This window comes from Haliaeetus leucocephalus, unplaced genomic scaffold (genome assembly GCF_000737465.1).
Source record: "Haliaeetus leucocephalus isolate CR32 unplaced genomic scaffold, Haliaeetus_leucocephalus-4.0 Scaffold13, whole genome shotgun sequence".
Classification (NCBI taxonomy): domain Eukaryota; kingdom Metazoa; phylum Chordata; class Aves; order Accipitriformes; family Accipitridae; genus Haliaeetus; species Haliaeetus leucocephalus.
The window spans coordinates 1533084-1556762 of record NW_010972449.1 but is presented as its reverse complement, the minus strand read 5'-3'; the positions used below and the strand labels follow the sequence as shown (position 1 = coordinate 1556762).

The 23679-nt window shown below is 51.3% G+C and overlaps 3 protein-coding genes across 6 annotated transcripts in view; 2 read left to right on the top strand and 1 right to left on the bottom strand.

The window, feature by feature from the left end:
* Window positions 1–8269, top strand: part of TAOK3 (TAO kinase 3) — a 93642-nt gene extending 85373 nt beyond the window's left edge. For 2 of the 3 annotated variants that reach the window (XM_010574344.1, XM_010574325.1), the window contains 6 exons: window positions 591–719; window positions 1718–1921; window positions 4618–4857; window positions 5839–6051; window positions 6502–6684; window positions 6818–8269. In XM_010574344.1, the coding sequence (XP_010572646.1) occupies window positions 591–719; window positions 1718–1921; window positions 4618–4857; window positions 5839–6051; window positions 6502–6684; window positions 6818–6979 (1131 nt within the window). In that variant the 3' untranslated portion in view covers window positions 6980–8269. The remainder of the gene's footprint in view (window positions 1–590; window positions 720–1717; window positions 1922–4617; window positions 4858–5838; window positions 6052–6501; window positions 6685–6817) is intronic. The other variant, XM_010574333.1, reaches the window with a different exon arrangement.
* Window positions 8270–9317: 1048 nt separating this feature from the next.
* The window catches only part of PEBP1 (phosphatidylethanolamine binding protein 1), a 24445-nt gene continuing 10083 nt past the window's right edge, over window positions 9318–23679 (bottom strand). Inside the window, exons 2-5 of one of the 2 annotated variants that reach the window (XM_010574312.1) lie at window positions 12264–12411; window positions 11761–11870; window positions 11080–11180; window positions 9318–10594 (exon numbers count right to left, since the gene is read on the bottom strand). In XM_010574312.1, the coding sequence (XP_010572614.1) occupies window positions 10377–10594; window positions 11080–11180; window positions 11761–11870; window positions 12264–12398 (564 nt within the window). In that variant the 5' untranslated portion in view covers window positions 12399–12411 and the 3' untranslated portion in view covers window positions 9318–10376. Of the gene's footprint in view, window positions 10595–11079; window positions 11181–11760; window positions 11871–12263; window positions 12430–23679 lie in introns of those variants that run through there. The other variant, XM_010574303.1, reaches the window with a different exon arrangement.
* Window positions 13704–22415, top strand: VSIG10 (V-set and immunoglobulin domain containing 10). Its single transcript, XM_010575629.1, has 8 exons — window positions 13704–13788; window positions 14560–14844; window positions 18571–18852; window positions 19705–19998; window positions 20534–20644; window positions 21102–21114; window positions 22023–22183; window positions 22345–22415. The coding sequence occupies exons 1-8, from the start codon at window positions 13704–13706 to the stop codon at window positions 22413–22415; spliced, it is 1302 nt and encodes a 433-aa protein (XP_010573931.1).

Sequence of the window (23679 nt, the reverse complement as noted above, 5' to 3'; positions counted from 1 at the left end):
GAGGTGTGTACCAGATCTCGTAAGAGAAGGCTGTGGAAGTACTGCTTAAAACCTATGTTCTTAAGTGCACTGTGCGGTTACTGTCCGGAGCTGTCCTGGCTAGTTTTGTCAAATAGGTTCACAGCCAGAAGTCAACCTTCTGGGTGATGGGCACTCCATTGGCATCGACCAATACTGTAGCTAGTGACAGCTGGCTAAAAGAGACTGACAAACTCTGTGGAGACCTTGGAGGGACCTTCTGCCTCATGGCTGAGGGAATGACAAAAGCTTGCTGCTGTTACTCAGTCTGTTTAAAAATCAACACATTAATCCATACGGTAAATTAGTGGGGTTTTACCCTCTGGGGTGGTTTTGGTAAGAGAGGTAAGAAGCATGAGGAAACCCTTAAATGTATGTGAGCATTATGGGGTTTTTGTGCAAGCAGCTTTCATGTGGTGGAATACTCATGGCTTTGTCTAGCACAGCGATGGGAGAATGACAGACCAAAAAATACACAACAGGAGACTGATTTGTGCTGGATTCAGTACCTGTTCCCTCACCCTTTGGGGTTTTTCTTTCTTTTTTTTTTTTTTTTTTTCTGTGTTTTGCAGGCAAAGGCAGCTGCAGCAGATGAAAAGAAATTCCAGCAACAGATTTTGGCTCAGCAAAAGAAAGACCTGGCGACCTTTTTAGAAAGTCAGAAGAAACAATACAAGCTTTGCAAGGAAAAGATTAAAGAGGCAAGAAACCATCATTTTCAGGGCTGAAGGGGTGTGGAATGAACACGAACTAGACTTTCGTTTTGACAAAACTGGGCCAGCCCAGGGGTTTAAGGGATACTGTCATGCTTGGAAGCACATGTAGATTCTCAGCAAGTAAACTTTCAGGAACTGGGAGCATCTGGCAGCATTTCTAGAATAATCTGTAAGGGTGCTAGAGGTGCCTTCACAATTTGCTGTAAGAGCAGAATCTTTGAAACCAATGGTGATCAGGGAAAATGGGACTTCACAGAGAAGTCATCTTCCCCTTTTTCCTCATCTGGTTTGTTTTATTTTGGGGGTTGGTTTTTGGGGGGTTTTTTTTGCTTAAGCTGGAACTAATCAGAGCAGCCATTCAGATGTCACTTGACTAAAAGCCCTGTGATCACTTATATGAATTAGAAAAAGAAGTAACTTAGTATATAGCTTATCTATTCCAAATTGCATTACTTAAGTAGTGTCCCCACCACATCACAAAAATCATTTGCTGTTAAGAATGTCAAGGTGAGAAAATGACTAGCAAGGAGCTCTGTTAGGTATCTGATTCGATAGAGAATCGAGCATGAGTCTTGTTGAAATGAAACTTAAGGCCAAGCTGGACTCCGTTGTAAAACAGGTGCAGAGCTGGGAAGGGAGCCAAGGGGTTTGACCCAGTCTCTTTCCTGGACAGCCAGAGCATCCCTTGCAGTGGTGTGTTACTGTCTTTTCATTGCTGTGCTGTTTAGCCCCCTGAGATGTTTGTGTTTAATGGCCACTTTTTCCTTCTCCACTTGGTGGGTCATAATACAACTCAAGAGGCAGTAGGGCCGGGCATGGCAGGTGACGAGTCTGGTTCTGCTGGTACCTGGTGTTGTAGTCAGGATTTTGGTGTCCTTTTGTGAACTGAATGGCAGAATAGCCGCCAGTGACTGAAGGTCCTCCAAGTCCTGTGTCACTGTAATCCTAAGGGAAGTCTTGGTTTTGACCCTGTATGTATGCAGGAAATGAATGAGGACCACAGCACGCCGAAGAAAGAGAAGCAAGAAAGAATATCCAAACATAAAGAGAACCTGCAGCACACACAGGCTGAAGAGGAGGCCCATCTTCTCAGCCAGCAGAGACTCTACTACGACAAAAACTGCCGTTTCTTCAAAAGAAAAACAATGATCAAGAGGCACGAGATGGAGCAGCAGAACATTCGGGAAGTATGGCACTCTTCACTTCCTTTCCCAAGTGTTTCTGTAACTGTTTTAGCTTCATGTTTGTAGAACAGTTTGCTGACATTAGATCTTCATGTTTCCAGTTGCTAAACAGAGCTGAGAAAAATGTAGGAAACATGTTTTGGGAAATAGTTTTCCACACAGATGTGGATGCTTTCATTAACTGAGGAGGGGTGGCATTGTTGATTTGGAGATGGAAACATTATGTGGGCCACACACTGTGTCAGATGTGTCATCTGAGCTCCTGGGCATTAGATTTTGGGGGATCCTGCTGGGCTGCTTTTGCAGCACAGGGCAGTTTGTGCCATGTTGAGTGCCAGGGCCACCTGTGGGACGGCTGAAAGGGCATCATCCTGTGGAGTTCTACTTGTTGGCCAAAGAAAACTCATGCAGTTGAAATATGTGTAATAAATCAGTAATAACCTTAAAAGAACAATATTAAGGTTGCAGAATGAAATGCTACAAATGTAAGAAATACCAAAAATTCAGTCCTTTCTTGTGTCTGCATTCTGGTTGTCTACAAGTAAGCAGATGTTACTTTTCCATTGGGCTCTGCTCAAGTTAATGCACAGAATGGGCAATAGTTTGTTAATGAGAAGCTATTTAACATCTTGCTTTTTCTCATTAGTTATTAACCCTTGCCTTCCAGGCTGTCTGTAGTCAAATACCACTTTGGAGAAAGAATTATTACTTGTAGATTTTTCTGTGGTCATCACTATAGTATCTGAATTCTTCATTAATGTTATTTTTTGATAAAGACTATCAGATGAAAAGGTATTTTAGTAAAGATGAGAGTGAGTGGTCAAAAATTTCTAATAATCATGTACTTAGTCTGCTACCATCAAATTTTCTGGCATATTTAGCATTGCTCTATATTTCACCTGTTTGGAGCTTTGCTGCCCTTGACTTCAGATGTGCCTGGGGCTGCTCAGCTGCTTTGCAGATCACATCCAGACATCTCAACTTGGACACCCTGAAAATGAATGGCTGAAAAATCAGATTTGGGCACCCTTATCACAGCATATAAGCTCTGTGGCAGGGATGAGAACAGAGTTCAGTTACCTAGCATGGTATTTTAACTAGGAAACACTCCTCTGAGCTCCTGCATTTAAGCTCTTGAGAGACCTAATTTTCAGAATTATGTGTTTATTTCCTGAAAATAACATCCCTACTAACTAGTTCAAATTCACTGGATCAGACACCTGAAGTTAAGTAACACTTCCAAAATGTTTTTTTCTTGATATTTTAAGTAACCACAGAGGTTCTTTTTTTGCAAGTGGGAAAGTGTTTGAGAGAAGTGGAGTGCCTCTGTTTGTGCTGTGTGAACTGAAATCAGGTGTGGAACAGGCACTAGAGAGGCTGGCTGTCCTGTCCTAAGATGAAGGCACAAGTGCCACAGCTCACTGTATGGGCTGACACAGTGCCTGTTCAGTGTGCTACCTGCCTTTGTGCAAGTGGGAAATGATTCAGCACACCAGTAGATCTAATTTTTTATCTTGGCTGTCAAGGTGCAAATTTTGCTTAAATGTAAACATGTGCAACATCCTTATGGCCAAGAATGCAGAGGCAAGACCTGGCCCTGTTTCCTTCCCCATCCTCCTAGCTTAAACCTGTCACAGTTGTAATAGCCAGAGGGGCTGAAGTGCCTGTTCGCAGGTGCTGATGTTGAGAATTAAAACAGGATTACAGCATGCAAGCAACAACTCAAAATAATTAGATTTTTTTTGCTTTTACTGCAGAAACTTGTTAGACTGAGCCAATACTGGGCCCTCCCTGTGCTGGGCACTGTGCATGTGCATAGTGCGAGGCAGCTCCCACTGTGCCTGTCTTAGTCTAGCATGAAGCACAGTGATGAGTTTGTAAACCTGAGAGCTGAAACTGAGATGTACCAGCAGACCATCTGTGAAGGTCACCAAATATCAGCAAGGGGTACAGCTGTAATCACTGCTTGACTGAGCTGGATTCAGCTCCATGCTCCACAGGTTGTTGCTGATACCCTGAGCCAGAAATACTAGCAGTAATCGGGGAGAGAATCCGGTATCTTCCTCTTCCTTGGCTTGCAACTCAGTGAAGGTTTTCCTAGACTGCAGGGCACTGTGTGCAGGAACTCTGATGCGCACATTGCAAAATTGTGTGAGGCTTGGGCTGTATCCTCATTTTAAACAGGCTGTGCTTGGGGCCAAAAGCCACCTGTACACACAATGGTAGATGAAATTCTTTTTCTTATCGGGTGTGGTGTGTTGGAGCTGTTGAGAGAAGCTTCAACTCCCAGCGCCTAGCAGGGGCTCAGGGGGATTTAAAACAGACAAATAAGAGCCCCTGATTCTGTCAGTCACCCCAGCTCTGAGCACCCCAGGATGTATTTATTATAACTTCCGTGATTCTCAGCAGTCACAGAAGGCTTGCATGTGGACCCAGTGCCACCTGCTGGAGACTCCCTGGGTGATCCAGGAGCTGCCAGAGGAGCAGGTTGCAGGAGGATGGATGGATGCTAGGTGGCTGCTTTATTAGCGTTCCCATCGTGCTGCTGGGTTTGTGTTTCCCTGCGGTACGTAGAAGTCCTTGATGTTACCTAGACAAGTGACCAAAACACCCAGCCTCACAAACTCAACTACTGCGTCTTAGGGCAGAGAGAATCACTCCTCAGCTTTTGTCTTGTGCTCTGCTGTCCTCTTGTGCAGGAGTTAAACAAGAAGCGGACCCAGAAGGAAATGGAGCATGCCATGCTGATCCGGCACGACGAGTCGACGCGTGAGCTGGAGTACAGGCAGCTGCACACGCTGCAGAAGCTGCGAATGGACCTGATCCGGCTGCAGCACCAGACTGAGCTTGAGAACCAGCTGGAATACAACAAGCGGCGAGAGCGGGAGCTGCACAGGAAGCATTTCATGGAGCTCCGGCAGCAACCAAAGAACCTGAAGGTGCTGGAAGCTTTCCTTCCTCCTCTTCCAAACTCTGTCCTGCCAGGCAGGCTGGGCTGTGCGCTCGCTGCCTCCTCTGTGCAGCATCCATGCTGCAGAACCGCTGTTCTCCACCAGCACTGTGTGCTCTCCCTTGCCTCCCTTTCCTTTGCGCAGGGCTGCTCTGGTATAAGAAAGTTGTGGGCTATTATAGCAAAGAGCTCACTGAGGAATTTTTAAGTGCCATGCTAATTGAGGCTGCTGGGTAAAAATAGGCTAGTCCTTAGCAAAGTATTACAGAATTTGCTTCTGATGAGCTGTACTTCTTTAGGCCCTTGCTGGTGTCAGCCTATAAACCTTGATATGGAAAGGGGTTGGGTGATGCTTCCTCGCTTTCAAAGTCAACGGAGAGAGAGCACATGGGAGTGCTGAGTGCTGTGCTCTGTCCCAGTTTGGCTGCAGGTTGATTAGAAACCTCTGACCTGCTTGCTATGGGAGATTTCTGTTCCTCCTCTGAACGTCCAAAAAGACACGTTGCTTTTATTCGCTTTGTCACACCCTTGCCAGTTCTTGGATCTGTGGTCTCCATGTAGTGCATGGTTGAGATGGGGGAGGCAGTTTGTGGAGGCCTTGGTGAGGTAGCAAAATGGGAGGCCTTGAAAAAGCAAATGCTTTTTGGGAGGCAGGGGGCAGGGTGAGGGGCTGGGTGACCTGCAGGAAGCAGGGGTAGGAGATGAGATGTTCTGGGCTGAGGAGGGCTTAGTGGATCCTGTTCCCAGCCCAGGCCTGTGGTCAGCGCTGAAGGAGAGCCTGAGCTGATGCCGCTGGTTAGGTTGCTGTGTGTGTGGAGTACACCCCGCTCAACCCGCGTGCAGGGGCAGGAGACAGCGCAGAGCACAGGAGAACTGTGGCTGTCTCTCACCAACCTGCCCATTTGGATGTACTACAACCTTTCCATTCCCAAAGCTCTTCATGCTCCTCACATTGTTCCTTCCTTGGCAGGCTATGGAAATGCAGATCAAAAAGCAGTTCCAGGACACATGCAAAGTGCAAACTAAGCAGTACAAAGCACTGAAGAATCACCAGCTGGAAGTAACTCCAAAGAGTGAGCACAAGACAATTTTGAAGAGTCTGAAGGATGAGCAGACAAGGAAGCTCGCCATCCTGGCAGAGCAGTATGAGCAGAGCATCAACGAGATGATGGCCTCACAAGCGGTAGGTGCAGCATCCGGCACCTCCTGTCCCTGGGCAGGGGGTCTCTGACCAAGGTGCGTGGAGTTGGGGTACAGTTGGGCCATCAGTCCTTGCAGCATATCGTGTTCTTCCCGTCCTAGCTGCTGGATGGTGAGCGATGCGGCTGTGTTTTTAACTGTTTTAAATAACACGTCATGTGGTACTTTCCCTCTTGTAATAAGCATCCCGCAGAACACGCATCCTTTCCCCGCTGCCCCTCGCATGCTGGGGTTTAGAATTGGATCTTCTCTGAGGCTTCTGCCTCTGTGTCAGTGGGGAAGCAGCTGTTTATGAAGCCCTTCCTGCTTTCTCATTCTGCCACCAACACCAGAGGCTCCCCGGCTTTGAGAAGGAAGAGCGGTGTGTCGCTAGCGTCGGAGCAGAGAAGTTACTAGTGGAGGCTTGAATGTTGTTTTCCCACTGATCTTACAGCTACGGCTGGATGAGGCCCAAGAAGCAGAATGCCAAGCCCTGAGACTGCAACTCCAGCAGGAGATGGAGCTGCTCAACGCATACCAGAGCAAAATTAAGATGCAGACAGAAGCACAGCATGAAAGAGAACTCCAGAAGCTGGAGCAACGGGTGTCGCTGCGCAGGGCACATCTTGAACAAAAGGTACGTTTTGGGTGGGCTGCCGGTTAGATGTGTCGATCTCGCCTCGGACACGGGGCTGGCACCATGCGTCGGGAGCTGCCATACCCGGGGCGGTCATGCTCTGCTAAGGGGCTGCTGACTGTGCTTCTTTCAGATTGAAGAGGAGCTAGCCGCCCTCCAGAAGGAACGCAGCGAGAGGATAAAGTTTCTGTTGGAAAGGCAGGAGCGAGAGATTGAAACGTTTGACATGGAGAGCTTGCGAATGGGCTTTGGGAATTTGGTCACATTAGAATATCCCAAGGAGGACTATAGATGAGATTAAATTTCTTTGCCATTTAAAAACAAAAAAAGACAAAAAGCAAACAAAACAATGATAAAACTTGCAAAACCAACATTCCCCATGTTAACGGGCGTGCTCTCTCTCTTTCTGTCTCTCTTACTGACATCGTGTCGGACTAGTGCCTGTATATTCTTACTCCATCAGGGGCCCCCTTTCCCCCTGTGTCAAGTCCCGGTGCAGGACAGCTCCTGGCGGTCTTTTCCATAGTATGTCACAGTATTGATGTCTCTGTGCAATGATTAAAAATGTTTCAGTGAAAACTTTGGAGACAATTTTAATGGAAAAAAAAAAAGTGGATGTATGTTGCTTTTGAGCAATCACTCATTTTACCACCAATCAATGAAAGTACAAGCAAAAAAAATAATAATAATCAAAAGATATATACAAACCCAGGGGGAGAGAGACTAAATCCGCAGCCTTACCTTAACTAGCTGCTGCATAATTTTATTTTATTTTTATTTTTTTGGTATTTATTCATCAGGAATAATTAAATAATAAAAAATTTTATTAAAGATTGAGAAATTTGATACATTTTACAGAAAAAAAACTTAATCGTGATGTACATATCAGTGGTGACATATTATTACTTTTTTGGGGGTGGGGAGGGGCGGGGCGAAGATCTGGTGATTTTTAGAAGAACCATGCCAGGCGAGGCGGGGATGAGACCTCAGTCCTCGGCATATTCTTGATTGTATCATAATCATTTTCTGCTGTCGCAGAGAATGTGAATACACTTAAATGAGCCCACAGGATCCCAGTAGCACAAATTGGGCTTTGTCAAATCGTGTATTTTGTGTATAGAAGGAATTTAAGGAGAGCTTTTACTTATTTTCATATTGTATTTTAACTGTTTCTCTGATCAAAAATTTTTTTACTTCTTTCCCCCCTTTCCTCCTGCTCCCAGCCACCCCGCCCACTCTCCAGTTCAGTACTTGGAGTTCAACACTGTCTGTTAGATCATCCCCAGCCCTTTTTTTTCTTTCTTTTTTTTTTTTTTGTTGTTCCTCCCCCAAGTCCACCCCCAACCCCATGATCTTGGTCATAAATATTGCATTATTCACACTTTCAAACTGTGTATTTTCTTACAATAAAAAGATAAAAAAAAAAGGCTTTACTTCTTTTGCATGCACTTTAAAAAAAACAAAAAAACCAAAAAAACAACAAAAAACCAACAAAACAACAAAAACATTTTTCAGGTTCCAAGGAAGAGCATGAATAACTGTCAGAGCTTTTAATTATATTTGTAAATAAAAGTGTTCATCACAATGCCTCGCTGTCTCATTGTGGCAAGAGCGGCTCGTGGCCTGTCCCCGGCACAGTCTGAAGGTGGGAACAGGGGAGGTGACCCACTGCACTCCCACCAGCGCACCTCTTGTGGACGCGCAAGGGGCGAGATGTCCCTCCAGCCCTGACAGGGCTGGAGGAACCTCTGGGGCTTTGTTCTAAACCTGGTTTTCTTGACAGTGGAGGTTTTTAGGCTAATGGATTGTGGCTTATTCTTTATGTCCCGCTTCCAGCCCAAGGTGGATCAGCCCTTGCTGAGCCTGGTGAAGTATGGCTGTTCTCAAGCATGTCTCCACCCACCTGATGCATTTCATCTTGTGGGTCTTGGTCATTAGAGCGTCATGCTGATTTTTACAGGGCCCTGACGCAGCATGTTGAGGTTTTTGATACCCGTTTCTCTGATCACTTGGGTGCAGATCTTTGAGAAAAGCAGCAGTTTAAAAAAGGGGGAAGGCTTCTAGTTCCATGAAGTAGAATTACATTGGCTTCCTCTTTTTTAACTTTTTAAAGATGTCAGACCGGACCAAAAGTTCATTTTCTGCTTTAAGTGCTTAGGAGACACCACCAGGCCTCACTGCAAGCTGTTGGAGGATCAGGAAAAAACTGGGACCCTGCAGCTTGGCTGGGAAGTGGCTTCAGGTCAGTAAAGCTGGTGGTGCTTCTCGCAGGAGCTGAAATCTGCAATCAGGGCTCAGCTGTGGTGGTGCGAGCTCCTGCAGCACAGCACCTGCTGGGTGGAAAGGAGGAGGCCTCCAGGGAGCACCAGGCATGGGAGATCCCATGGGACAGGCACCTCTGCCAGCTACCAAACATGGGCTAAAGGCACTGGGCTCTCTCAGCCACAAGGAGGTTTGTTCCAGGGTGGAAGGGCTTGTTAACAGCTGGCTCTGCTCCCCCACAGCTGGCCAAGGCACAGGACAGAGCTGTGAGCACAGGCTGCCCCATCAGCTGCAAGGAATGTCAAGGTTCTAACACGGGACAGGAGGTTTTCAGGGGGTAAATCGCCCTGCTGCTGCTGAGATGGTGGCTTCAGAAAAACCCTGGAAAAAGAAGTGTCCTCTCTGAATTTCTAAAGCCAGCCTGCCAGCACTCTGTTTGCCATAAGCCTTTACTGTGAAGGCGAGCTGCACCTCAAGGCAAGTAGACTTAAGTTGGCACAAGGTAGGCTGTTGGACAGAGAGACATTGACTGCTTTGAGCTGCATTCCTCCACCATCAGCACTTGTTTCAGGTGGCACTGCCAGGAGGGTGGAGCTCCTGCCAGAGGGTCCAGCCTCTACATCAGGAGGCGGAAAGGAACCTGTTGACACCAACCTGCTCCTGTAAGCACTGCCCTCGTCCCCCAAGAAGACAACCACACCATCTACCATGGTAAGTTTTTAATTGCACTGTGAGCAAACAGCATGTTAACATCAGGTCACAACAGAACTTGAACAAAATGACAGTGGTCTCTCAGCTTTGAGGGGCAACAGAGAACAGAAGGTAGTGCTATAAACCAGCTTCCCTGCCTCCTCCTACCAGCTATGCCTTCACTGTTTTAGTGGTTCACTTCAGTGAAGTGGAGGCACTGGCCAAATACTTGAGGGTAAAAATAACAAAAACAAAAAAACCCCAAAACAAAACCAAAAGAACGGTAGTTTCCCTTAGACTGCCATTTCCTCTCCTGGAAAGGGGAGGCTACACTGCCAGCGCCAACCCAGAAGTGGTTCTGTACCCACACTGCTGCCACATAATACCATTTCAGTACAGTAGAAACACTGAGTGACACTAATTCACAGAGGGTTTGGTTTCCCTTAAGCAGGTCAGCTTGGAGGGGGTGGCCCTTAAAGGGACACCTTGCCAGAAGCTCATCTAGCTAGCGATTACCTGTACCTACAGGAATCGGCTGAAGCCCAGCACAGGTCTGGACCACACTGATGCAGAAGCAGGTTCAGGCCAGGGACAGTGACAGGGTTACAGTTCCAGCAGTCAGCACAGGAGCAGTTGGGTTCAACTCACTAATCAAACAAAACTACAGCGATGTGCTTTGACCAGCTTGGTCTCCAGGGGCGCAGAGCGTGCTGCACAGTGCTTCTTCAGGGCCCCTCGCCCTACTTCCCTGACAGCTGCTCGTAGAGCTTTGGCACATAGTCATCCCACTCTGCCTGGTAGCAAGTGCCAGCCACCGGCACCCCCAACTCGTACTTGCTGCGGAAAGAAGCCACCTTGAACTTCCCTCGTTTGTCACCAGAGCGATTAGAGAGGATGGGCTCGTTGCAGGTCAGCTGCTTCGGCTGCTCATACACCAGCCACACATAGCGATGCAGCCCTGCAGGGAGGAGACAGCATTACAAGTGCCAGTCACCTGCAGTTCCCGGGTTTAAGGTTTGCTTTGAAGTGACCCCAGGAACACAGGGAAACAGACACCTGCATTCCCCAGGATCAGAAGGGTAAGTATGATGGAGCTAAAGGAGCTTAGAGAAGATGTACGAGATAGGCTTAAATAGCTCATGTCCTGCCTGAGCTAGTGCTCCCCCTCACCAAGCAACACTGCCTACCAACTGCAGGCAGGACAGCACAAGCCTGCCATCCAACAAAGGGCCGTGTCCATGCTGGCTGTGGCTACAAGCAGCTGCAGGCAGTCCCGCATGGTCCGTTTCCACAGCGCAGGACAGCGTTTGCCCAGCCATGCAGCACACGCCAAGCAGGCAGCCAGTTTTCTGCAGGCCTCCCCACCCTCCCCTGCACACCGCATTTGATCCATGCAGCACGGCTGTGCTCAGAGCGTGGGAACTGCTGCAGCCAGGTACCGACCTGTTCCCTTGGGAGGTCCGGAGCCGACGTAATCTGACAGCACGGTCCCACTCCCCACATTGTTGCCTTTCATGTTGGTCACCAAGAAGTGATGCCATTCCCTGGAAGAAGGCAAAAAACAATCAGACTGCATCACAGCCTCAGCTAAGATCCTTCATTACTCCGAGCTGCTGCTTTTCTGTCAGGCTGTCAGTATAGGGTAACTGAAGCTAACAGCTGCCACCCAAAGAGCACCAGTCCTAGAGCAGGTACTGCCTCCTTCAGGCAGCAGAGCCTGTCAAAACCAGCTCTGTCATCCTGCCTGGGTTTCCCAGAGCCTGACCTCTAAGAGTGGGTATTCCACATGCTTCTGAGCCTGATTTGAGAAAGGTGAGCTGGTCCCAGGTTTAAGACTCCACTGCTAGTACTGACAGACCTAATTCCAACTCACACATGTGCCAAATTAGAGCAGGCAGCCAATGCTGTGCTTCTCCAAGCAACAGCAGACCTTCAACCACCCCTGGCAAAAGCAGCTGCTCCTCCCCATGCTGTCCCTGTCTCAAGGAGAGATGCAAGGGCACTGTTTCTCACTGCTGCACCTTAAGCAGAGCACATTCCTCATCTCCTTCTAAGCCTCTGCTCAGATCAAGAGAGATGCTCCCTTTTCCCCAGGCAAGATAGGGAGCTGCCCGCGCCCATTACCTGAACTTTGGGTCCTTCCTGCTGGGAGCATCTGGGTCTGTGAGAACCAGGGTGTAAAGCTTCTGCGGATCACAGCCATCCCACTCGATGCTGGTGGGGCGATGCTGGACCTGGAGAGATGACAGCCTTAGCCCAACCGGCCAGCCCTCCTGCCGGCACCACGCAGCCTGCGCCAGCCAGCTGCACTGCACACGGAGGCCACGCGTGACCAGCGCAGCCAGCAGCACCCGAGCGAGTTCAAGGCCGTTCAGCGCCAGCTCACGCCCAGCCCACGGGAGCCGCCGGGACCACTCCCGCAGCACGGAGCCAGGCCTGGCCGCGCCGCCCCCGTACAAAAGTCGACAGGAAAGCGGGGCACCTCTCTCTCCCCCCCGCACCCGGCGAGGCTCCGATCTGCCGGAGCGAAGGCGCAAGAGGCCCGGCCGCCTCCCGCCATTTTGCCGCGCCCCCCTGCGACACACACCCCCCCCCTCCCCGGGAAAGCGGGGCCGAGCCCTGCTCACCTGAGTGGGCGTGAGCACCTTGCCCAGCTCGTCTATCTCCACGGAGCCATACTTGACACGCAGCGGGTGCGCCGGCTTCTGCTCCACCTCGGTGAGGCTCAGCGGCCCGCTCCACAGCCCCAGGTCCACCGGCATGGCTGCTGCTCCCCTCCGCTCAGCGCACTACGACCGCACCGCCCAATCCCCGCCCCCCGCTCCCATTGGCGGAGGCGCGGCCACGCTTCGCTCTCATTGGCGGCGGCGCGCCGCTAGCCTTTCCCCCACTCCAGCCGTTGGGGCGCCCCCAGGCGGGGGGGCCGCGGCCGACGGGGAGCAGAAGCAGGGCGATTACCTAAAGCAGCAGCGCTGCCCCTGCTTAACGGCCTTGGCCCTGACGTTAATTAGGTTATAATTTACGTGCCAGGGGCCAGCCCCGTGGATCTCGGTGCTCTGCTCCATGCAAGCCTTAGCCCAATGTGCGATAGCTGCTGGAGAGCTGGCCTTTCCCAAGCGGTAAGGTGTCCTGGAGGGACCTGAGGATACCTGCATGCCTTACAGCCCTTTTTGCGGGGTTACGCAGAGAAGTAATCTGTGTATTACTACATACAACAAACCAGCGTGGAAGTTGCTGTCTGCAATGGTGGACAATGCAGGACCGTTGGGTCTACTTGGCATCAGTCAGCAAGAAAAACCTGTCATTGGGACAATTTCTCCTAACACATCTGCTGCAGAAATTGAACAGCACACTGGCTGTTACGTTCACCCAGGGGAATCCAAGGGAATGCCTTTAAAGAAACTGAAAGCACTAGTGCCTTTCTCTTTGTTGCCTGTTTCCTTGGGACCCATCCAGCTGTGGAGAAGCTCATCCTTTACCCTTTCCACCTGCTTCCTCCTGCCAGTCCCTCTTCGGTCTGTGGTCTGCTTCTTTCCAGCTTTGGTTTATGCTGCTGCCTGGGGTTTTTTTGTTTGGTTGGTTTTGCCCTTAGCCAAGAATCATACAGTTTGTGGCACTGTTCATAGTCATTTATCACTGTTCCTCCCGCTGCTTTTGAGGTGTCTCTAAGTGGTTGAATTATGGAAGATCCTCTGGGCGGCGGGGGGTTCGCTTACTACCTTCACTTAGTTTTGCCGTCTGGAAACACCATCCTCCTGGCGTTAAACGTTCCCGATCCTTGGACTGCACCCCAGGTCAGTGCCTGCCTGCCCGGGCAGGGAAACTGGCTTCGGGCCGCTCTGAGGGGGCTGCCCAAGATGGCGGCGGGGGGGTGCCCCCAAGATGGCGGGTGCTCAAGATGGCGGGTGTGAGGCGGCGGGGATGGCTACCCGACCCCCTTCACGGGCCCCAGCGAGCGGGCAGCGGGGCAGGACGGGCCCGCCGGCCCTCCCCTGCCCGTTCGCCGGGGCGGAGGCGAGGCAGCGCCGCCTCCCCGAGGCGGGAGGCTCTGGCGGCAGCACACGGCGATGCGGTTCCCCGGCGGGACGCCGCCAGCCCGGTTCTTCCTCGCCCTCTGCGTCTGGAGGCTGGTGCAGCGCCGGGACGCCGCAGGTAGCGGGGGCTGAGGGGAGGGGAGGGGAGCGGCCACCGTGTGTGGGCGACTGTTAGAGCAGTACCTCAGTCCGCCGTGCTCCTGAGGGGAGCTCCCCAGTGGGCCCTAACGCCAATTTATTTTTTTAAAAAAGTAATTTTTTTGTGTGTTCAAAGTAACACGATTCCCCATTGAAAACAAGCAGGGCAGACGCTGAGGGGGGCTGGTAGAAGCGGGGACTCCTGCGGACCCTCGAGCTGGCTGTAGGGTCCAGGTGCCATTTTGGCAGGAACGGGAAAGTAGGAAAAAGGCAAAAGGGGGATATCGACAGTCGTGTCATCTTCCTCGACGGCTGCCAGTACCGAGGCGGTTTTTGTCTCTTTTTTTGGTACCGTGCACTCTCCTGAGCAGTGCGGGGATGGGGCTACTGGGGCAAGTGGTCCAGCAAAACGTTGGCTGAGCATGGGCGTTGCTGTGACCCCACGTCGTTAGTCCTCTAACACCGCTCTCCTCTGGCTCCTTCAGGTCACTTGTTTGTTGCCCTCCTCTCTCAGGCAGAAATAGCCTGTCCTTGCTTTCTTCTTGAGCCTTTTAAGCTGCGTTCCTCTTCCTGATCGTGTGTCTGCACTCAAACGTTTTTAGTTGCCAAATGCGTCTCGGAGATCCTTTGACAGTAGCCCGCTAACAAGCACCCCAGAGGGTTGATATATATCAGATGTCCGGGTCTTTGCTGACAGAAGAGGGCTTTGCCGGTTCCCTACATCCCTAACACTGTCCATTCTGTTTTGCAGGAACAGAGGAAGTGGTCTTTGGGAAGGTTGGAGGAAGCATCCTCCTTTTATGCCGAAATGTCTCCAAAGAAGCAACCGAGGTGGTCTGGTTTCAAGGGGATCCGCACTCTTTCCCCCCACTCTTCTCCTCAAGGGTCACCTTCCCCCCGGACGTCCGTTTCTCCCTCGTTGACAACAGCTCTCTGCGCATCACGGAGCTGCGTGTGCAGGACGAAGGCAACTACACTTGCAAAGAAGTGCTGAACAAGACGGACCATGAGCACAGGGTCCGGCTCCTGGTAGCCAGTAAGTCTGTCCCGTGTCTGTGAATTTCCTCCCCTCAGTCTCACAGGTCCCCAGATTCATCTGGCACTGGTGGAAAAGTAATGTAAAAAACAGCAAGGTAGTCTTATCATGCAAAATCTGTGAGCAGGCTGATACTACTTAATGACACATTCACTCACGAGCACCAAAACGTGTCTAAATGGTCTGTCAAGGATCAATTGTTTGCGATGCAGAGGATGAAATGCCAGCTGTCAAGTCCTCACTATGTCTCTTCAATTCCTTCTTCACTGGTGATGATAAACTAGTTTTTGGTCAGATCTTTCATATCCTGTAGCTGTTCCAGGGTGGCCCTTTGCCTCAGAATCTGGCTGACGTGAGCCTTCATAAATCTTAGAGTGGGGGCTGCTGCCCGCTCTCTTTTTTCCCCTTGATTGAAATACGTGTTTGAAATAGATGTGCTGTGCCATTCCTTGTTGCCATCGTTTTGGTGAGAGGATGGAGGGTCTTCAGCTGACGAGTTGTCTGTGCCAAGTCTTACTGTGCAGCCTTCCATTTTTAATGGAAACACCACATTCCTTAAATTTACTGCTAGGAGCACTGTCCTGGGAGCATGCCTGTCATTACCAGCACAGGCCATTCTTTCAGCCTTTTTGTCCTGTTGTGTCTTTTGGTGCTCTCTCCCATTTCCATCCGTATTTCATTCATTCATTCTCTTAGAAATCTTCACAGCACAGGTGGAACATCGGGCTGGAGAGCACTCAAGTCGCTTGCTTTGCACGCCACTGCCGCAGGTCCTTCCTGCTTCTGCCGGGGAACCATTATCTTGCCCAGATGCCTCATCTGTTTTGTGTGGAGCAGCTGCCTCCCGATTAGCAGGGACTGCAGGTCCTATGGCTGGTACCACTCTTGGACCCTTCACCAAGTCGAATCAGATGTGATGTAGGCTCTGGCCCCTCACACCTAGGCTGTGACTTGCTGTCCTTTATGCCAGCCAAACCTATGTTTATAGGATTGAGAAGAGGGAAAGGCTGCTGCCAGTTTGCCTACTTCAGTGACACTCTGGTCTGTTGGCCCCTTCCTTTCTTGCTGGTCTTTCTGTCAACACCTACCGTGCATGAGACCTGTTTTCTGTTTGCATTCAGGGTGTTCCTTCCTCCTAGGTGTTTGGTGAAGGGTTCGTGCTGTTGTACCTGTTTTGTGCAGATTAAATCTCTGTAAGGTCACACGAGTAAAAATTCCCTTCCTGGGGCAAGGAACCTGTAGATGGGGTTTGGAGGGTCAAGGAGGGCTGGAGTGAAGGAATCGAACTCCAGGCTGCTTCAGAGAATATATATGTAGGCGCAGGGCCTAGGAGGGGGGAGCCCTAAATTTGGAGCATTGGTGTGAAACACTCGTGAGCAAAAGATATCTATGGCATGCCAAGTGTTGGTGCTGAACTCTGAACTTCATTTATTAGCACAGAAATAATGTGTCAATTAATTTCCAAAGGTTACAAAGGTGATATGGGACAGTGCCGTGCCATTAAAATAGGTGAGAGAGGTACTTCTGGTGGTGCTTTAGATCAGCAGAAGAAGCATTAGCAAAGGCCAGAAGCTGAAGCTTCTCAACCTCAGACTAGAAGCGCAGGCCCTGATTTTTCACACTTCACTGTTACTGGACCAGCTTAGCCCAGGCTGGAGTGAACCTCTCAGACATAGACTTGGCGCCGCTGTAAAAGAGCCACCCAGGATCTGTGGGCTTCATGTGGGAGTTACCAGTTGACAGTCTTCAACCCACCTCGTGGCTTGTACCAAAAAGTTCTCTTTGCTTAAAACTGCATTTAAAAAAACCACAAGCAGTAGAGTAAACATTCTAGCAACATGACAAAGGTGCAGCCCTGCCTTGAGCTGCTGTTCTGTGTTTGGTTTGGATAGGAAGCACATGGTATGAAGAAGCGTGCAATTGCACACCTCCAAGTGATTTCTTGGTATGTTTGTCTGCAGTTTGATACAAGCTGCTGTTGGCTCTTCTGTGGGCATGAGGTCCTTTTTGCTGGTGTTTTGGGAGTCTTTTTTTTGGTTGGGGGGTGTTGGAGGTTTTTAGGGTTTTGTTGTGTTAACATTTTGGAAAGAGATCTCTGTTAGCATTTGGACAGAAGAGTAGAGTTGTACTGGGAGAGCCTGGGAGTTCAGGATGTAAAGCTGATGGCTTCAGGAGGCAGGTTCCTGGAACCAGCACAAAAAGTGCAGCTCTCTGGCTGGATGTCCTGGAAGGGCTGCGTCTGCCTCTTGACGTGGGGCAGTTTCTGGTGATTCAGGCTGACAGGTTGCTTTTATTAACCACAGCCAGGTTTTGGGATTGGTTGTGAGACCTTCCCAGAGCTGGAACAGAGGAAGTGTTATAGAGAACTTTCTTGCCAGAGCTGGATGGTTTCAAAGATCATACGAGATGTGTGCGTATAATTCCTGGAAAGCCAAGCCCCAAGAAGGTATGTTCTTGTCGCTCACCTGGGGTTTTGCCGTGATTTTTAATTTTTTTTAACTCATGTCATTTGAAAGTCACTTGAATAAATGCTCTGCAAAATAAACATCAGGCTATCCCTCTGACAGCTCTTGTGTGGGGCTTGCTTTGGCAGCATCTGATCTCTTGGTGGGGTCTTGTTCAGTTTTGCATTAGGCAAGCCAGCCACAAGGGTACAGTGTGTTAATTCTGCCTGGATCGGAGTCCAGAATCCCTATGGCTGTTAAACGAACACGTGTGTCTATCTGTGCACAGGTGTGTGTGTGAAGCCAGCTGATGGGAGAGAGGCAGGAACTCATACTGCATGAAACGTGAGACCTGCTCTGCCCAAAGGGATTGCTCTTGGGTTTCTATTGACTTCTGACCCATTCCTGCTATCGTGTAGTTGTTTCTGTATTTAAGTAACAAACATAGTTGTGGCGGTTACCAAGTGATCAGCCCTGGCATGAGGCCAGTGGTGACTTACCCTACCTATGTTCTTTGCTGGAGTTTGTCCCTGCTGCTGAGGTGTGGTGCGGACACAGACTGTGGTGCGTGGTTGAGTGATACTGTCTGGCCCCACGGAGCACGATTGGTTTGGCTTCAGTGGCATGTGTCTGTGGCCCTGACGCTGCGACCTGGAGTCACCAGGATTCCCTGTGGAGAGAGAATCTTGTATGCTGGGAACAGCCTCCTCCTCCAACAATGTGCTGGGCTTGCTGGGGAAGTGCTCCAGCTTTGAGCTGGTGGCTCTGAGAAGCTGGTTACTTGTCCCTTGGCAAGAGCCCTCATGCTTTCCATGTTCCCTTGGGAAATCCGAGCGCTTGTATCAGCGACATGGAGAGGCAGAGCCTTGTTCTTACGTAGTGTGAATCAGTGTCACCCCCTTGTATCTGAGGCATGAGGACCTGTGCTGTGATGAATTGCCAAGGGCAGCACGGAGATTTTGTTCTCCTGCTGTGTTTTTAGGTGCTTACCTTCTCTCCATTGGATAAAGCTGGGGCAATAATTTTTTTCCTCCCTGTGCATTAGTCTCTCAAGGCTTGGCTGTGGTTGCTGTTACAGCTTTTGGTCCGTGTTGACTGTCATTCAGACTTGTGCTCCCCTGAGGCTGTGGGACACAGGTCAGGGAGCAAGATAGGCAGGGGAAGCAGGAAGACTTTCAAGGGGAATGATGGCAAAAACAAGCACTTCTGGGGGTTCCAGCCCTGAGGTGCTGAGAGCTGTGACTTGGAAATGTTTCTAACTATGCGCTGTTCTTGCTGATAGATCCACCGCATTCAACCCCAAAGTGCTGGGCTGAGACTTCCTCATCGGGGCTGATGCTGCAGCTGTTTTGCAGCTGGCCTGGGGGGTACCCCCACCCCACCCTGCACTGGAGAGAAGAGGGGCATGATCTGGAGAACTCAACCTGGGTCATCAGCTCCACGAGCTCCTCGGACACCCACGTGGAAACGCTGAACAGCTCCCACCTCTCCCACCGCAAAGTGTTCAAGTGTGTCGGGAGCCATGTCGTCAAGCAGGAGCAGCCTGCATGCACCGTGGAGATAAGTGAGTTGACTTGCCTACCTTATTAACTATTAATGAGCCTGCTAATGGTGGGGCAGACAGGCACCCCCATCATTCTCTGCCCTCCAAAGCACTAAGGCAGTGATCAGGCAAGCCAGGCTTGCGGGGGGAGCACTTGCCGCAGGGGGCAATGCTAATGAGGCAGCCTGGCAGGGCTTGGCTTGTGCAAAGGTGACTGCACAAGGCACAGAAGTCCTGCAGCTGAGATCCATCATGGCACAGTCACAGGTGAGTTAATTGTGTTTTGGGTACATCTTCAGGGGCTGACAAATCTTCCTGCATCAAGCTTTTCACCTGTGCAAGCACTCATGCCTGTGTGAAAGTGAGAGGTGGTTTTAGTGCCTTGCTCATCTTGAGATTAAATTTGGCCGGGCTGGGTTTATAGCAGAAGGGTTGTGCATGCCCCCAGGCCCCCTTCAAGCAACTAAGGGGTCTGACTAAAGTGGCTGGCTTTTGAAAACCTGAGCTGTATTTATTCTCCAAGGGTTGTGAGCTCTGCTGCTCCCAAGGAAAATTCCTGGGCTGCCTTTCTCCTCTCTGCCATCTTCCCACTGGCAACCCTCTGACTGTTCCTCCCTGGGGATATAAAGACAGGTGTCAAAAAAGGGACTGAGCAACGTGAAAGTTGCTCAGATTGCTCCTTGGAAGGCTGCTGAAGTCTTGTGAGTGAGCTGAATGCCAAACCCATAGCGCTCAAGTCCCAGACTCCTGTCTGACTTCCTTCTGTTAATGATTATTAATCAGTCAGATGGCTGATGGCTTGTTATGTTAAACTCCTCTATTCCCTCCTTGACTCTTTTCTTTTTCTTTTTTTTTTCCCCTTGGGCTGTTCAGAAATCCCTTCACTGGAGTCGGAGCCCCCAAAGACCTGCTTTGTGGGTGACAACGTGACCCTGACATGCCGTGTGACTGAGAGCACCCCGGCAGCGAGGCTCACCTGGCTGCGCGGCATCACCCAGCCAGAGGTGGAGATCCAACCCGGAGGGAGGTACCTCATTGCCCAGGAGGGCAACGTGTCCCGGCTCACCATCCGGAACTGCTCCCAGGGCACTGACGGGGGTTGTTACGTCTGCAAGGCACAGAACCCTGTGGGACTGAGGGAGTTGTTCGTCTGCCTGACAGTGAAGCGTGAGTGGGGCTGCCTGGGGTTGCTGCAGCAGGGATTGAGGAGGAGTCAGGGACACAGCTCAGTGGGGTCATTGGTGAGCTCCCAAGGGGCTCCATTCGCCACTAAGAGCCCTCTTAGCCTGTTGACACTTTCCATACTCTTGCGGCAAGTGTAGATACAGGACTGGCTCCCTCCATCCCAGGGTGAAAAGGCCTGATTCCCCTCTCCTCAGTGTAATGGGCCTGAGAGAGGAGCATCCTTGGTCCCTCCTGGGGGTTGTGAGTGCAGAGGTACACCTCCGAGGGCCAAGCTGCTCAAGGTGCAATGGGCAGGGCCTGATTTCCTTTCACTTAAATGCACATGGGCACAAAAACAGGGGCCTTACTGTGGTGGTTTCTATATCAATGAAGTAGGAATGCTGAAACTCTCGCCCCTTGTGCTGGTGGGACTGTTGCAGTGATGGGAAATAGGAGCTGAGACAGCACCAGGCACTGAGATTTCCTCATCCATCCATGTCTTGTTGACAAGCTGGCCTCCTGTGTCTCCTCTCCACAGAGCCGGTGAACATCGTCGGGGTCGTGGGTGCAGTGGTGGTCCTGTCCCTGCTGGCTATTCTCACCGTCACCGGGATCGTCTTGTACTACAATCCCCTCTTGTGCCTGAGAGGTAGGAGCTCTCCTGTGCACAAGACAGGGAGGAGGTTACTCCTTCCTGGGGTGGCCTGGTTTTATCCCTAACCAGCTAGACCCTTCTGGTGTGCTGTGACAATCACCCCAGCCCTTGGGCCTCATCCTGCTCCTGGTCAAAACTCTGGAGGCAGATGGGTTGGAAACGCAAGGCCCTTCCCCAACTGAGTGCTTCAGGCACCTTCCCCTTGTCTTCTCCGGGGAGCTGTGCTGTGCTGGGCCTTCTCCCTTTTCCTTGTGACCTCTCTGGTGTTCTCGTTGTATACGTGGGCAGGTCAGCTTCGCATCCATGCCTCTACGTGTGGCTGCCAGAGACCATCCTACCGCAGGCAGGATTGGCAGGGGTGGTACAGTAAAACCAGCAGCGCACTGCCCAAGGGACTGCTCTGGGGCTGGTTTCTAACGCTGTCTTTTCCCTTCCCTTCTCTCCCGTTCAGGTGCTGCATTCAGGTGGGTGTTGATTTTCCTCAGCCCAGTCCTGTGTGGCCTTGCTAGTCCGCCTCCTGACAGAAGTGATCTCACTGTAGGGTAGGGAACCCACCTCTGAGGCAGGAGCCATCCCCAGAGCAAAGCTGTTCTTACGTGGAGCTGTGCTTCCCACGGGAAGGGAATGGTGGGGCTGGGTGAGACTCGGCGTGGGAGCAGGAGGATGGGGGGAGAGGAGAGCGCTTGGCATCAGAGCAGGAGTGGTGTCGCTTTGGGATGCGCAGGGGTGGTGCTGGCAAGGCGCCCGTTAGCGTGGGGGGAGGTTGTGTGGGAGAGCTGCTCCTTGGTGCAGGTGAGCCTGAAGACTTAGAGTAAATGGAAACGGTGATCTTCTGCCGCTCTGTGTGGGTGTTTGCCCATGTCCTTCCTCTCTCAGGGGGGATGTCTGATAACTGCACGTGAACAAGTGGCTTCTTGGGGTTCAGGTGCACCAGATTTCTTCTCTGCTTCCTGCTCGCACCCCTCCTGGCCCCGCTCCCTTCCCTTGCCCCTCTTGGTTCTGTTCCCACAGCTGTGGTGCTGCAGCGTGGGAAGGCTCTTTTCTGAATGCCTTCGTATCCCCATGTGTACAGGAGGGGAGAATAACTCCACTTGGGAGGGGCTCGTGCCGTTTAGTACATTAGAATATTAGTGGTTGAGGACTTTGGAAGACGAATAGGAAGTAGTGCAGAATGCCAGTGGTGGTGTTGCTGCCAGCAGGGTCTGAAACCAGCTGTTCTTTGAACATAGTGCAGGATTGGGAGAATCCATCAGAATTGGCCATTTTGGCGTAGAGGGTTGTCAAAGCCAGGGGAGGCACAGGCTGGAGGGAGGGGTCAGGACAGGCCATCCTTAGCCTTTCAGCCCACCTCTGCTTGCTCTGCTGTTCACAGGAATCAGGACTCGGGTGATATCTTAGTGCTGGTGGACTCAGAAGATGACGAGGAGGGGAAGGGGGAAGAAGAGACCATAAGCAGTTCCACCAAGCACGAGGCGATGGCGCTGGTCAATGGGAACAGTGTCCAGACTGCTTACCTCAACTGCCTTACGGAAGGTGAGCCCTGGTGCCTGCCTGACGGACCAGTTTTGGGGCTGGAGCCGCCTGCTCTCGTGCTAAGCTGTGGGTCTTCCAGGAGAAGCTGCCGGGGAAGGAGGAATTCCTGTTGTCTGGCTTGTTGGCTCTTGCTGAGATGATGCTGCTCTTGCCCCATGTAGGTGACGATGGCGAGCAGCACGGCGGGGGCTCTCCACAGGAAACAAGGGAAGAAGAGACACGAGGCTCATAGTTTCCATCCCTTCTCGTGGAAACGGCCAGAACTCCAGCTGGATGCCCAGCGTCAAGCACATCCTCATTGCCACGTGGCTGAGAGCAGGCTGTTAGTGTCCTGCAGCAGGCTGGTTCAGTCGGAGCGTCCCCGCTTCCCTCTCCACTCACCCCTTCCCCAGCTTTCATTCTGTCCCTCCCCAGCCTCGTTTCTCCATTTCTTTTCCCCCCTCTCTTCATGTTCCTCTCTGTCTCAGGTGTCCTTTTTAACAAGGTGGCACCCAGCACAGGCAGAGCTCGGGAAGTGGGTCCCAGTAGCCTGCTCCTCTTGATGCCTGTGACGGACTCCAGTACTGGTACAGGATTCTGGCTCAGTCGCCGTGAGCAGTGCTGGGGTTGCAGGGAGTGTGATGGAGAAAGTCGCTGTGGGGCCGTGTTGGTCCCAGTATAACAGAAGAAACAACTGGTGCATGGGCAGGACATGGGTGGGTGATGCTGACTCTAGGGAGGCTTAATTGTTTTGGATTTTTTTTTTTTTTTGTTATAAAAATTTTTCCCCAAGTCCTTCTGAAGTGTTGCTCCATATCTAAGTTGGGAGTTAACCTGTACCTTGTGGTGTGGTTTTGAGGGGGATCCCTGGCCGTGATGGAAAGCATGGAGGGAATTTACACAGGGAGGGGACGAGGGGAGCAGGATCCGCAGGGAGGGAATCACGGCAGCCGTGCAGGGGAACCGTAGGGTGGGTAACAGAGGGGCCAGAGCGTGCAGGAGGGGATGGAGGGACGGGTCAAGTCTGAGCGCCCTGCGAGGGTAAAGGGAGGGATTGAAAAGGCACACGGAGAGGAGCTGTGTGTTCAGAGGAGAGCAGGGAAGGATCAGAGGGTGAGGGAGGAGATCGGCACGTATGGATGGGAATGGCCAAACAGAGCAGGATGGGATCAGGGTGGAACAGAGGTTGGAGGGGGGTGGAGGGCTCTGAGCGTGCTGGAGGGGAACAGGAATAAACTGTGTAAAGTGGGGAGTGAACGAGTGCATAGAGGGGGATGGAGAAGTGAGTGCACAAGGGATCTGAGTGCATGGAGGGTAATGAGGGGAGGTGAGCACACATGCGGGGGGAGCGAAGGGGACCTGGGGGCATGTGGAGGGGAAAGGAGGCACTCCTGGGGCACGCAGGGAGGAGCAGCTTCTGCACCGTGGGTGAAGCCGTGGGGTCTGAGCCCTCCCTGGGACGTGGGTGAGAACAGCGTGAGATGGAGGAGAGCTGAGGGAGTGCAGGGCGGGGGGGA